This window comes from Cottoperca gobio, chromosome 20, assembly GCF_900634415.1.
Source record: "Cottoperca gobio chromosome 20, fCotGob3.1, whole genome shotgun sequence".
Classification (NCBI taxonomy): domain Eukaryota; kingdom Metazoa; phylum Chordata; class Actinopteri; order Perciformes; family Bovichtidae; genus Cottoperca; species Cottoperca gobio.
Window position 1 is genome coordinate 8370407 of NC_041374.1, and position 15219 is coordinate 8385625.

The 15219-nt window shown below is 42.1% G+C and overlaps 1 protein-coding gene across 4 annotated transcripts in view; it reads right to left on the reverse strand.

Moving 5' to 3' along the window:
* Positions 1-120: 120 nt before the first annotated feature.
* ncoa2 (nuclear receptor coactivator 2) overlaps positions 121-15219 on the reverse strand; it is a 66598-nt gene continuing 51499 nt past the window's right edge. For 2 of the 4 annotated variants that reach the window (XM_029457923.1, XM_029457922.1), the window contains 11 exons: positions 12730-12934; positions 12422-12625; positions 11644-11841; positions 11150-11276; positions 10553-10727; positions 10077-10376; positions 8170-8247; positions 7404-7905; positions 6062-6239; positions 5006-5210; positions 121-3323 (listed from right to left, as the gene is read on the reverse strand). In XM_029457923.1, coding sequence (XP_029313783.1) covers positions 3312-3323; positions 5006-5210; positions 6062-6239; positions 7404-7905; positions 8170-8247; positions 10077-10376; positions 10553-10727; positions 11150-11276; positions 11644-11841; positions 12422-12625; positions 12730-12934 — 2184 coding nt within the window. In that variant the 3' untranslated portion in view covers positions 121-3311. The remainder of the gene's footprint in view (positions 3324-5005; positions 5211-6061; positions 6240-7403; positions 7906-8169; positions 8248-10076; positions 10377-10552; positions 10728-11149; positions 11277-11643; positions 11842-12421; positions 12626-12729; positions 12935-15219) is intronic. The other 2 variants (XM_029457924.1, XM_029457925.1) reach the window with 2 other exon arrangements.

Consider the following 15219-nt stretch of genomic DNA (forward strand, 5'->3'; position numbering starts at 1 on the left):
CTAGCCGTTTTAGTCTATAAAGCTAAACATATTTGTGCACTCTTATATTCTGAAAATACAATGCATGAGGGCCTTAAATCATTTTTTAAATTTCAGTCACATGAAATAAGAGTCACTCGATTAAATACTGCAATAACAGAATTCTTTATTTACAAGGCAAATAGCATCAGCGAAGCCATATTAGTTCACAACTTGCATAACTGTGGTTTTAACTTCTCTTGTATATCTAATTTTGCATAAAACGCTCACACACGCACGCACACACACACGCACACACACACACACACACACACACACGCACACACACACACACACTAGGGGTACAAAGGTGGATGCAGGTATACAGTGTGATTCCTGTGAACAATGCAGAAAAAAGAAATATCTGGGGAAAACACAACAGTAAGCTTTCTTCAGAAAGTACATATAGTATATTACATATTGCTTCAATATCCCTATGTATCATCTTTTCCATACAAACAGTGAGGGGGGGAAATGAAATAAGTCTTGAACACAGAACAGAGAGCAATGACCTGCGACCGAGTCTCCTGCCAAGACTCGAGCGATGATGCACTCATTCAATATTGTACACAAGTCATTATACAAATTTATACAGACAGTGGTGTAATGTACAAGAACGAGAACGGACGAAATCTAAGGCATTATGCTAGGGTTCTTAGCATTTCAAGGTTGCATCTTAGCTCTAAGAAATTGGCAGACAATACAAAAGGGCATTTAAAGTTCTTTCAAACAATAAGCTAAAGAGAAAAAAATATTTTTTCGTTAAGTGGGTCCAACGCCTGGATATTTTTAAGGGGCAAAAATCATTTATTTGCACCCGTCCTCATTATAAATGCTAAAAAAAATGCATTGCTACCACATGGCTTTGAATCTTTTTCAAAATCTTGACAATCTTTGGAAATTTGCAAAGGGCTGTGATCATTCTTTAAAATGGCTCAAAAAGGCTTGTTCTGCACGACTGTATGATACAATCAAAACAGCATTTATCAAAAAGGTGTGATCTCCCGTACCCTGCAGCAAGACAACTGCAGGACGTCTGCAACATGGCGACCAAAACATTAATGCAGATGTGTCCCAGAGCTGACCTGCTACAGCTTCAAATTTCATTTACACAAGAAGCAAAAAGAAGCGACAAGAAGCAACAATGGCAGCTTCCTCTTTGAATGCTGAAGAGCGCATGGTGTCAGTGAACACCTCGTCAACATGTTGAGACAAACACCAGCAGCCACATCCTTACGCCCGTAGTGACGATACATTCAGAATGACTTCCTGTCTCACGCTGCCACGTCTACATTAGGACCCCGTTAAGTGACATCATGATAACTTTATTTTCCGCGGGCCTCAAAGCATGCTAACCAACAGGTCGTCCCTCACTATGAAAATAAAAGCTGGTAGAATTCAGAAATCCAATTGAAAGGTGAGGATTATTTGGCTTGCTCCAAGTTTGTCCTGGGTTTAAAATAGTCGATATAAAATGTTTTTTTTTGTTGTTGTTGAGGAAAATGTACTTTTGAGGTTAGAGAAGATGACTTGCTTTAGATCTTGTGGAGGTCAAACCAAACCCCTACTGGGGCACAAGAACAGCAAGTCATTACTGAACACTTTATAGTTGAACTAACTGCCTGAGGTCATAAAATATGGCTAAGTGTCTGTCAGAGCAGGCCTCATGAAGCGTGCAGTCTGACCTCTGACCTCTGCGTTAGAGGAGTGGCGGGAGGCAGAGTGTCACAGACTCCGTCCCTCTGCAGGCCGAGGCCCGTTGCTGCATAATCTAATAGGAACGCTGTGTGTGGATGTAGACTTTCTTGGTACAAACTGCAATAAAAAAATGGTGTTTAATACTGCGTCCAAACGTGGAGCAAAAATGTGTCCTTTTTTATTCAGGAAACTGTACAAAGATTACAAAACAAAACAAAACAAAAAAACACAAACCGAGAGATTCTCAAGTAATCAGTTATTGCTTGTTTACATCACACCAGAACAGTTTGCACCTAGCAGCTTGTATGAAGCACTTTTCACTCCAGACAACATAGAAAGCACACTTCTGTTAATTCTTTTGAGTTATCGTATGGCTGTGTTGAATTTGTCTTTTTTTTTTTGTCTTTTTCGTGGTGTTCTATGCTAAAGGCAGAGAAGCAAGCGATAATCTGTACACTGTATACACAGCACACCCTCATACACCCCCCCCCCCCCCTCCCCCGTCTGCATCGTACCAGAACATCACGACGTGAAGCTCGCACAAACAAAAACCCTACTCTGCTTCAAGAGGCAGTTGAGACCAGACGGGGAAACCAAACCCTACGGAATAAAATAAATAGGAAAGAAAACGTTTTACTTATTGGTATGTACAATCTCTGTAATTCATTTTGAAACCATATATGATTCTGACATCTTCTTCTGAAACTACAGGACCAAAGTATAATCCATTATTCAGGTTAATAGAAGAAAACAACCATTACTGTTAAAATTATAAAAAAAAAGTGCATCTTTCACACTTTTAGAAATCTTTTTTCTCTCGTTGCTACTAGGATAAAGAATCATCTACAATAATTAAAATGAATCTATACAGAAAAATAAAACTTAATTTAATACACTATATAAACCTCTTGACTAAATTAGTCTAATCATACAAATCACCACTCAAACCATTCTGCAGTGTTTTCAAGATCAGTTTCGTCAACCATCTTCATTCTACATCTTAATTCTCACGACAAGAAAAAACAACGACAACTAAAATAATAATAAAATAAAAGAACAGCAAAAAAAAAAAGGCAAAACCGGCTAAGTGTTGGAGCTCCGTCCAAAAGAGTCTTTGCTGACATTTTGGAACTATGTGGAAATGTCACAAATGTGTGAGAAAGGAAAAAGAAAAATCAGTGTACGTCATTTTTGAGATGAGATTGTAAATGGCCGCTGTCCACTGAGAGGAATACATTCATCAGAACAAGGGATCCCAAACACTGCTGCCCCCCCAGGTCAGTGTCCCCCCCCCCCCCAGGAAGCCCACAGTAAGTCACACGACGGTGAATGCAGCTGGACAGGCAGACACAAGGCGCTCCTCCACCAGGGTGAGGCATGTTGATACTCCGCCCGTCCCCCCAGCCCTCCTCGCTCTCCTGGGTCTGCTCCTCCGGGCTGGGGAGACGGGGGCGGGGGGGGGGGAGGGGGGCAGGGCTCGGCCCGGCTGGTTCAAGGGGCAGTCGGTTGGTTACACGTTTGTACATTTTTAAAGGGCCCGACGCGCTCCTTGCTCCAGCTGATCACTGAGGTTCAGGTCAACACCTCCATGAGGGTCAACAGTATTTCTGCAGAGAAACAACTCGTTAGTTCTCAGCTGGTCGACACTTAAAGGAACATTTCACACACAAAACCATCAATTCTACAGGAATCACTGACCACGTGTTACATCAGCTCACACACACACACACACACACACACACACACACACACACGAGGAGCCGGGGTCGACCTCGCTCTACCTCCTGATTCACAAAGATGTTTTTATATAAAAGGTGGCTCCTAATTACTTTAATCAATTAAGAATGTTCTTAGTTTTTGGATTCTTCGCTCCCCGCGGTGGCAGAAGGGAAACACAAAGGAAACACGGGGCGAGTACTCGATATACTCGAGTGTTCCTTTATACAGCAGCAGAACTTGAACTTGTGTAAAAGACTAAACAATCAGAAATCATCCTGTTGGAGAAACACGTCAGTAACTCACAGAAGCCTGCACTAATGGTTACGGTAAATAATTGAAATAATCTAAGTGGCGATATATTTCTATAATCCTGAAGGAGGATAAATCAGGTGACAGATATACTGGTGTGTTACAAGAGTCTGAAGTGCAGACGATCAAACCGCAGCACCTTGGTTAAATATTCATGGATCTTTATTGTCTTAAAAGCATCGGAGACAACAACAGACACAACGACACGCAGAGACAAAGACAAGGTGATATTAAACAATCACAGAAGGGAACATCTTTTACAATTTAATGTCCGACTCGTCATCTCGCCAAATCTCATCTATTATGTGTGTGTGTGTGTGTGTGTGTGTGTGACAGCCTCTGAGCATCACACAGTAACGTCTACAGACTAAATGGTTCGGCTCTAAAGTGCCCGCCGCTAACTAATTACATCATTGTCCTCTAAGTTCAAGTGAAGTATCAGAACTCAGCTCGAGGAGTTACGTAAACTACCGAGTAAATTATTCACGAGCACGGCTGTTCAATAAGTGTGCCCGAACACTTAGGGTCTTACGAGGAGACACACACACACACACACACACACACACACACACACACACACACACACACAGAGAAACAAAGACCAAGCTTTTAGTTTTTCTTGGTCCCTCGTTCACCGTGTAAAACAGTCTGTTAACCTCTAATGCTCAAACTCCTGAAGTGTCCGACTTATATACAAGCAGCTGATGTACTGTATCGCCATGACGATAGTAACGGGTCGCCCTGACGATATTACCGGTCGCCCTGACGATATTACCGGGACACATCTGTGGTCAGGGAAAGACGTGAATCAGTTTCAGAAATGATTGGTCTGCATCAAGCACAGAAATAAATGTTGTGACATCGCAGGAGCTTGAAACGATGTCGTACTCAACGCTAAAGGCGTCCTACGGGCGGTGTAGATATCTTGAAACTTCCCCACTTCATTACTCACATTTACTTTTTATATTACAAGTGTTCTGACATGTTTAAATATGTAAATGAGGCATTATGTGATGAAACTGTTGGAGAGTTTAAATCTACACACACAAAGTTAGAAACACAAACTCTGCATGTGTTGTGATGTTTCCTCTCGTGTGACAGAAGACTCTGAGCAGAGCGTGACAAACACGTCTCACCTGAACGATGCCAAACTGTGGAGCGCTTGAAAGCAACAACCTCTAAAGTTGCATTCTGGGTGATTCTTGCCGCCTCATTGTTTCCCCTGCAGGAATGAATGTGTCAGCACTCGTCTGGTATTTACCTGTTCTTGCCCCAAGGAGGGCAAGCTGGGTGAGGGCCCCGAGGCCATGGACGTGGCGCTCATCTGTCCGGCCATCTGGCCCATGCTGCTCATGCTGCTGGTGGCCATGTTGGACACGTTGTTGATGTTCATGCCGCTGCCGTTGTACATGTTGCTGTTGCTCTGCTGGGTGAACTGCGGTGACGCCTGCTGCTGTGAGAACATACTGCAGAGAAGAGGAGAGAGAGGTGAGTTCAAATGTTTCACAACGGGAGCAGAAAAGTTCCTTTAGCAGCACAAAGACTCCTCGCTGCTTTAACCATAAAAGTTTGACGTTTCCAAGAAAATAATGTGAAAAATGTTCCAGTTCCTCAAAGTACAAAGTAACGTCTTTAAATGTCTCGTTTTGTCCGTCCAACACCAAAGATATTCACTTTAATATATTATTACATTACAGGTCATTTAGCAGACGCTCTTGTCCAGAGCGACTTACAGTGAACTCACTACAGGGACAGTCTCCCTGGAGCAGGTTAAGTGCCTTGCTCAGGGGCACAATGGTGCAGCCAGGGATTGAACTCACAACCTTCTGGTCGTCTGTTTGGAAGGCGCACCTCTAGACCATTTTAGCATGAAAAACTACTTTTGACGATTAAAATAGTTCCAGATATTTAGTCAACTAATTGCTGCAGCTCAAATGTAAACAGTATGAAAGTGTGAGGTTCACGTGCACACTAATATTCCACTAGTTTGGATATTCAGAATTTGACTTTATTCCAAATGTAGCATTTCCCCTCATGTGGGATATTAAGGTTTTGGGAGCATCCTTTGAAAATCAATTAAACACAACTTATTTTTAGGGTTTTATGATTAATGTTTCATTTGAATGATTAAACTTTCACATTATTCTTATTATCTGACCTTTGACTTTGTTTTCTCTTTGTTGCAGTTTATTTATTGATCCTTAATGTGTAAAGAGTTAAAGTGGGAAACAAATGGTTTTCTGCGTCTCATCTCCTCCAGGATTATGAGCGGTAACAGGAAAACATTCTGACCGGAGAGAACGTTTTCCATCTTTACCTGTTGCCTCCCATGTTGCCCTGCGGCCAGCCGTTCATGTCAGGGGAGCCCTGGAAGGCGGCGCTTCCTTGGCCCTGCTGCATCATCGGGGGCTGTGTGTGGGCCATGCGGGGAGAGAGCAGCGGGCTCTGCGGCGTGCCGGGACCCCCGAAGCCTCCTTCTACCTGCTGGCTCATACCTGCGGAGAACGCATCGAGACAACCAACGTGCTGAGTGGAGTCAATGTCAGCATTAATCACACGATCATGATGCAGAGACGCACACTTTAGCAGAGAACAAGCAACAAACATGGTGATCAGAGCGACTGATTCAGGGTTCAGTCCAGCAGTTAATGTTTCTTACATGCATGTAAGCAGAGAACAGGCAAGGAACTAGGAAGAAAGGGAATGAAGGAGAAGGGAAGGAGAGAAGTCAGCGGGAGTCATCACCTCTGTACGAACCCGCGGGGCAGAACCAGATGAACATGTCGTGACACAAAGTATTACAGCAGATTATCGTGTTACACGCCGCCGTCAGGCGGACAGGTACAGCCTTCATTGTTACAAGAGTCTGCTCTCAGTGTGCTTCCTCAAGCTTCACTCGTGTGCTCTTGGCTCCCTCTGGTGGAGAAATAGTGTGTAGCAACAGTGTGTCGCTGGACACCATTTTACACACTGGACCTCATCACCAGCTGATCTCAAGAAGAGACTTCAGGAACACTTTAGTTTGTAACAGCTTATTATCTGACATCACCATAAATTAAGTGAGTTCAAGTTCAACTGAAATATTCTGCTCACAACTTGTCACATAAACTCATATATACTATAATCTGTTAAACATCTACAGACACATTGTTGAATCTCAACTAAAAAGCTGTTAAAATATTACTGATGCGTCTGAAATCTCTTAAAACCACTGATGTAGTTTCAAGAGTCTTATTTAAGAAAATAATCTACGCACACATGACTCTTTAATTCTACAGTTTAATATTATTATGATTTAAATTACAATAATATTTTGAATCATTTATACTATTTTTTTATAATTATTTTCATTATCTTACAAACCATTAAAATGAAAGACTTATTTTTTAAAGGTGCTTTAAAGTTTATAATAAATAATCACGACACTGAAGAATAAACTAAATATTAGTGAATCACGAGAATATAAATAATTATATAATCAAATATTCGACTGGCAGCTGATTATTGCAGTCATCATGATGTTACCGATCGGATGATTGCCGCTTCTAAAAAGCATGTGATGCTGTGCAACTGGAGTCACATCAACGCACACACACAATGACACACACACGCAGGAGGGTGAAGTGTGTGGGAGGCCGGGGGGAGGGAGGGAGCAGTACCTGAGTTGGGAAACTGAAAGGCACTGTGCTGCATTTGGGGGCTGAGTACGGCCCCATACTGTCCGCCCATCATGTTTGTGTTTCCCATCATCATCTGGGAGGAGGAGGAGGAAGAGGAAGAGGAGGAGGTGCCATGCATGTGGAGCTGAGGGTTGGGGGGAAGAGAGGGCAGGCTGGGGGAGAGAGGGGAGGAGAAGGGGCTGGTGGGGGGAGGTGGCGAGGCCAGGCCTGTACTGGTACCGTAGCTGGGCGGGTAGGGGAACTGCTGAGGGTTGGCCTGGGGGATCCGGGGGCTACTCATGTTGGGCGGCAGGTTGAGTCCCTGGGCTCTCATGGCCATGCTCCGTTGCTGGACCTGCTGCTGGACCTGCTGCTGCTGCTGGACCACCTGCTGCTGCTGCTGCTGCTGCTGCTGCTGCTGCTGCTGCTGCTGCCTCTGTCGCAGGTGGTTACTCAGCAGCTCCCGCTGACGCTGGGCCAACATCTGAGCATTGATGGTCCCCTGCAGGCGGGAGGGAAGGAAGTGTAAGAAGAAACACATGCAAAAAAAAGTGTCACGGATCTACATTAAATAAGTCTACAACACAACACGCACTGAATTAAACGCTTTAACACACAATATGTGATAGCTCTCAATCAAAACAACAACACAAGATGAAGTCTGACGTCGTGTAGTTTTTAGACATTTTAATACAAGTCCCATATTATACCTTTAGAGGTGTATTACATCTGTTGTGCAGACTGTGTGAAGGCAGCGGGGACATACCTGGTTTGGAGCACTCGCTCTGAGAGGAAGGTTCACATTTGACACTCCACTCATCTGAGACATCATCGGCTGACGGTTCTGGAGGGGACAAGACACAGAAGAAGAGGTTGAGACAAATGTTTAAGACAGACTGCTCACGTCCAGCTCTTAGTCAAAGAACACAAGAAGATCCTACATGACAGCTGTTGACAAAAACTACACATGTTGGTCATCGAGATTTATTTCCGTGACTAAGACGAGACGATGAGGAAACACAGACTGTGAAGATATCCACATACAATACAAACTTTATCAAAGTCTCTCCTTATGAAACATTATAGACACAAAGAGCTCAGCCAGTCAGAGTCACTCACTGAAGGTGAACAACAGAAACCAGATTATATTTTGGCTGATTTGTTCAATATATATAATATATAAACATATATAATATATAAACATATAAACATATATTATATAAAAATAGATTATATATAAACATATATATAATTATATATAAACATATATATATATATATATATAATATATATTCTATATATATATATAACACACACAACATATATATATATATATATATATATATAAACATATATATATATATATAACTATATATATATATAAATATATATATATATAACACATAGATATATATTATATATAACATATATATATATATATAAACATATATATATATATATAATATATATATATATATAGGAACATATATATATATATATATATATATATAGATATATATATAGATATATATATATATATATATATATATATATATATATAATATTATATATATATATATATATATATATATATCTTATATAAACAATATATATATATATATATATTATATATAAATAAACATATATATATAACATATAGATATATAATTAAATAAAATATATATATAAACTATATTATATATATATATATATTACATATACATATATATATATATATATATATATATACACTATACATATATATATATATACATATACATATAAAATAGATATATATATATATATATATTATATATAGATATTATAGATAAACAGATATTATATATTATTATAAACATATATATAATATATATATAAACATATAGATATATATCTATATATATATAGTATATATAGATATAAAATAAACAACACACTATATATATATTATAAAACATTATATATATACCATATTAATATTACAAACATATATAATATATAAATATATATATAATATATAAACATAAACATATAGAATATATAAACATATATAAATATATAAAATATATAAACATATAAACATATATAAATATATAAACATATAGAATATATAAACATATATAAATATATAAACATATATAAATATATAAACATATATAAATATATAAACATAAACATATATAAATATATAAACATATAGAATATATAAACATATATAAACATATAGAATATATAAACATATAAACATATATAAATATATAAACATATAGAATATATAAACATATAGAATATATAAATATATAAACATATATAAAAATATAGAATATATAAACATATAGAATATATAAACATATAGAATATATAAGGGTTTCATTAGATAAGATAAGACTGCCCAGACTTTCAGTCAACTAAAACTTGAGATTGACTAAATGTGATAAACGAGGACGAAGACTAAATAAAGAAAAAGCTGACAAATGACGACGACACGAGAACATGTGGACGGAAATGATATTATAGTAAATGCCCTGAAACAGCAGCAGATGTCTGGTTAACGTTCTAAACTGTTCCTGACAAAATGTCGACCTGAAGGATAAATACACGACTCCATCTGCAGGTCCAGTCGCACTGAGGTGACAGAGACTACGACAGGATCCTGAGTGACGTTTGATGTACCTGCTGCGACTGCAGCCGGTGCTGCAGCTGCAGCCGGAGTGCGTTGGGCTGGTTGGGGACGACCCCCACGGGCCTGAGACCGGGCCGGGTCTGCATCCTCATCATCGGGTAACCCGGGCGTGGACCCATCTGGCTGGACATGGGGTGGAAGCCTGGCTCCTGCAAGGGGGCACCGGGGTACCCCCCTCTCTGGGCCATGTGGGAGGGAGGGGGACCAAACTGCTGAGTGTACATGGGGGGCTTTTGGTCTATCATCATGGAGGGGTCCTGGGGGAACTGGTCTGGCTCCAGTGATTGGTTCTGAAACAGGCAGACGCAGAAACAAATGAAGTGCCATAAAAGAGAACTACAGAAGCCCCGGCGGCCACGGTTCAAACATTTGATTAATGAAACGGAGGAAATAAAAAGTTTGAATCGTGGCCTTCAGGGCTTCCGTAGCTTCTCACAGAAATCCCTCAAAATGAATTAAATCTCACTTGTTCTACCAGAGCAGGGATCCCCAGAGCGCGATCGATCTCCTCCAGACCGTCAAAGTCTTTGAGTGCGGTGTACAGCTGGGACATCAGCACGCCCTCGTCCACCGCGCTGCCTTCCCCAGAGCTGTGTCCCGCGCCACACAGCAACTCATCCTGGGCCGCAGAGTGCACCGGCCTGGGGGAGGAGACGGAGAACTTTTACAGTACTAACCATAGAAAACTAGACAATCTAATTACAACTAAAATATTCAACTAAGGTTATTTATAAAACGGTATTTCAAAGCACTTTACATAAAACATCAGCATCCAGACAAAGTGCAACAGAAACACTTTATAAAATGACATTTAAATACAATTAAAAACAGACAATAAAGAGACGAGAGATAGAAAACTTAACAAGCTAAAATAGAATAAGACGGATATAAAACACAAGAATAAAAGTCTTTAAAAGAACAGAGCTGCAGTTTTCAGTTTGTTCCAGATACGTGGAGACAGAAAGCTTTATGCTTTAGAACACGAGAAACACAAACCTAAAACTCTTCATCATCAATAAAATGACATGGCAGTTTCTAAGCGAGTCATCATTAGTTATCTCACCTGGCCTGGTTTACAAAAGCCGTCTGGTCGATGGGCATCATGCTGTCTGGCCAGGGGGCCGTCTGGTTGGGCGGAGCCTGTTGGGAGAAATGGTGGCTGACCATCGTAATGTCCAAGTCAGGTTGAGCTGCAGAGAAACAAAGCAAGAAGGTCAACTGACGATCATGAGGAGGATGTTTCATCTTCCACCCAGCACAGCCAGCTCACAGCTCCGGGTGAGATCAACGTTTATTTTTTGCTGTACTACGTTTAGCCACTGGGTGGCAACCTTTATAATATCATGTCATATAATATGTGTGAGCTGAGGTCTTCTCATCTGAGCCTCATCAGTCCCTCTGCACCAAGAGCTTTACATGAAGCTGATCACTCAGTGAAGATGAATCTATAGAAACCTGGATTAAACTGCGTCAGCACTTGATGTATTGGAGGGAGACGGACTAGAAGAACCGACGGGGGCTTTATTTCTACTCTGTGTTTGTAGGGCACGCTCTCACCACTGGCCATCATTGGGGATTGGAGCATCTGTCGGGGTCCTGGCTGGCTGCTGGGCCTCATAGGAGGCCCGTTCGGCCCCATCCTGCCCGGCATGGGACCCTGCGGCCCGGGCGCCCCCAGAGGAGGCGCGGAGGCTGAACCCATCCAACCCTCCTGCTGCTGCATGCCTGGCCGTGGACCACCTGGAGCCATCAGTCCTGCAGGAGCAAACACACGGTGAGAAATGACGAGGAGTCGTGACAGACATCAGCGGATGTCCTCCGTTCCATGATGCAATGGTGTGAATGGCGTAGTGTTACTAAAATCATTTAAAGGGACAAAGCGTCATTTAAAGGGACATCTTCGTCCCCAGTGTGAGACTGCATCACATCAGATGAGGAATTCATTTCTGAGTTGACTTTTAGAGCTTTATACCAAGTGTGTCATGTGTGTTTACATCATTCATCTTATACATATGGCAGAGCATCAGTCAGAAGAACAAATCAATCAGAGGAAGATTTTTGCATTTCGAGTATAGTCGAAATGTCAAGAATCAGGTTGAACTTTCAGTATTAGTGCGAGGATATAAATAAAGCAGAGGAGGATGATTATTATTATCTTTTTGGCATTTTGAAAATACATTTGAAAAGTTGAGACTAAATGTCAAACCTTTGAGAACAAATCAAACTACCAGCGTCAGTGTATGTACTGAAAGTACAACTCTCATTCCCCCTCCTCCCTGGCACTAATGTAAAGATGCTTCTCCGTTAACAAACACCTCTGTGACGTCACACCCACCTGTGCTGACCATACCGGCCTGGTTGGCCATCATGCTGTGACTTCCCACAATGCCTTGCTGCTGCTGCTGCATTAGAGTGTATGGGCTTGTGGCCCTTATGGGGTACTGCAATGAGGGCTGCTGGGGGGCCGCGTTCATGTCCAGAGACACGCTCCTCACAGGCAAACCCCGGCCTGGCTGGCCTGGCCGCACACCTGCAAAGGCTGCAGGAAGGCAGGAATAATAAAAAAAAGTTAATAAAATAGTTCTACACAGTTTAAGAACCTCAGGATGACAGCATGTATGTGACTGCATGTGTGAGACTCACCGGTTGGGCTCATGCCAGTCCCGATGACCCTGTGTTGTTGTTGCTGCTGCGCTGCCATGGCCGGATTGTTCTCAGACATCTGCAGGATGTCATTGATGATGTTCTGTTTGTCCATGGGACTGGGCAAGGACACGGGCCGCGGCTCACAGAAGAGCTGCGGCTGGGCGTTCTGCAGGTCGTTCAGGATGTCGTCCAGCTCTGAGGACTGGAGAGCGCACACACACACACACACACACACACACACACGGAGAGAAGGTGAAAACTAGAAACAGATGAACCACTTAGGTCTACATTTAGAAACCAATTGCAGCTTCACCTGCAGACACACAAACACTGCTGGAGGAGTCTGTATCTGGGGGATGGGACAGCAGGCTCGGCCTTGAGCAGTAACACAACATGGACCACTTTCATCCAATCTAGGCCACACTTCACTTTGACTCATCTTATCAGACACACACACACACTACTCCTCGCTTCACACAACTGTGTCTGCCCCCCTTCTCTAAAAGGCCACAACATATTTAATAACAACATATTAGTTTGAGGCTCCTGAAGCGGTTTTCTTCTGAGTAACATGCAGCAGCACGAGGCGGCAGGAGTTCGGTTGGTGCCAAAGTTTGAAGCGCTCTCTGCCCGCCCCGCCCTCCCCTCCTCTGTAAACAGCTGCCCAGTACAGCCCGAGGCTGCGTTTACACACAGCTGAGCTCCGGACCATCCGACCCCTTTGTGTTTGGTTCTTCACACAACTGTCTGCTGAAGAATCACTACGACTGGGAAACATTCATCTTTTGGAAACAATTTTTACGACCGTATTTCTCTCTATGATACACAGGGGGTGGACAAAATAAGAGGAACACCTAAATAATGCCGTCTGATTAAGAGCTGCAGCTACCATTAATCAGTCGACAGAAAAACATACTTTTTAATGTCTTTAATGTTGTTTTCAGCCTCTCAGATATGGAGATTTGCTGCTTTTCTGTTTCATATATTAAATGAATATCTTTGGGTGTTGGACACAAGACGTTTAAAGACGGTGGACTTTGAGGAACTGAGATGCACATTCTTCACTATTTTATGACTCATTTATAGATTAATTGAGAAAATAATCTGCAGATTAAATCGATAATAAAAATAATTGATAGTTGCAATCTGTCACAATTTGACCCAAAGTGAAATCGATAACAATAATCACAGCATTACGGTTTCCTCCTCTGGACGGCCTGCGTTAAACAGTGAAGAGAAACGTCACCAGAGGTGATCGTGTTGCTGGAGGGACTTTAGGTAAATAAGTTGCACTGGCAGTCGGCGGCCACGAGAGAGCAGCACACTCAGAATCCTCCTGGTCGTGACTTACTGTACAGGAAGCAGCAGCCTCGGCTTCAGCGCCGCACATCATTACACGTGTCTGGTAGGCATGTCAATGCTACTTCAGAACAGCCTGACAGAAGGCTTCTCCTGAGGCACAGGCGTAAGCCTGCATACAGTAGGCTCTACTGTACCATGTGGGAGCGCCAGTAGCACAGAGAGGGGTGGGGGGTGAGGGGGGGCAATGGTGGGAGAGAGAAAAGCCCTAATGAGGTCAGGAATGATGTAATGCTCCTGTACGCTGCTCTTTTTCTCCTCCTCTCCAATTCTCTCTCCTCCCACTTTCTATTCTCTCGCTGCTTTTTACCCTTAATGGTCCCGTTTGCATCAATCCCTCTCCGTCTGCGCTCAGAGCATGTCGGAGCACGCAGGAGCTTCTTCTCTGCAGGCTCAGGTATATACTGTGTGTGCTTAAAACTGCAGGGTGTGTGAGGCCAAATGACCGTTATCAAATATTTAGTCTCAAGCCCGTCTGCAGATCATTAGCTGTTCAGTGGGAGAGCAGCCGAGGACACACACACACACACAGTACATCACACACACTGTACATCACACACACACACACACACACACACAGTACATCACACACACACTGTACATTACACACTGTACATCACACACACTGTACATTACACACACTGTACATTACACACACTGTACATTACACACACACTGTACATTACACACTACATCACACACACACACACACAGTGTACATCACACACACACACACTGTACATTACACACACTGTACATTACACACACAGAGTACATCACACACACACTGTACATCACACACACTGTACAACACACACACTACTTCACACACACACACACTGTACATCACACACACACACACTGTACATCACACACACACACTGTACAACACACACACACACACACACTGTACAACACACACACACAGTGTACAACACACACACACAGTGTACAACACACACACAGTGTACATCACACACTGTACATCACACACACACACTGTACATTACACACACTGTACATTACACACACAGAGTACATCACACACACACTGTACATCACACACACTGTACAACACACACACTACTTCACACACACACACTGTACATCACACACACACACTGTACA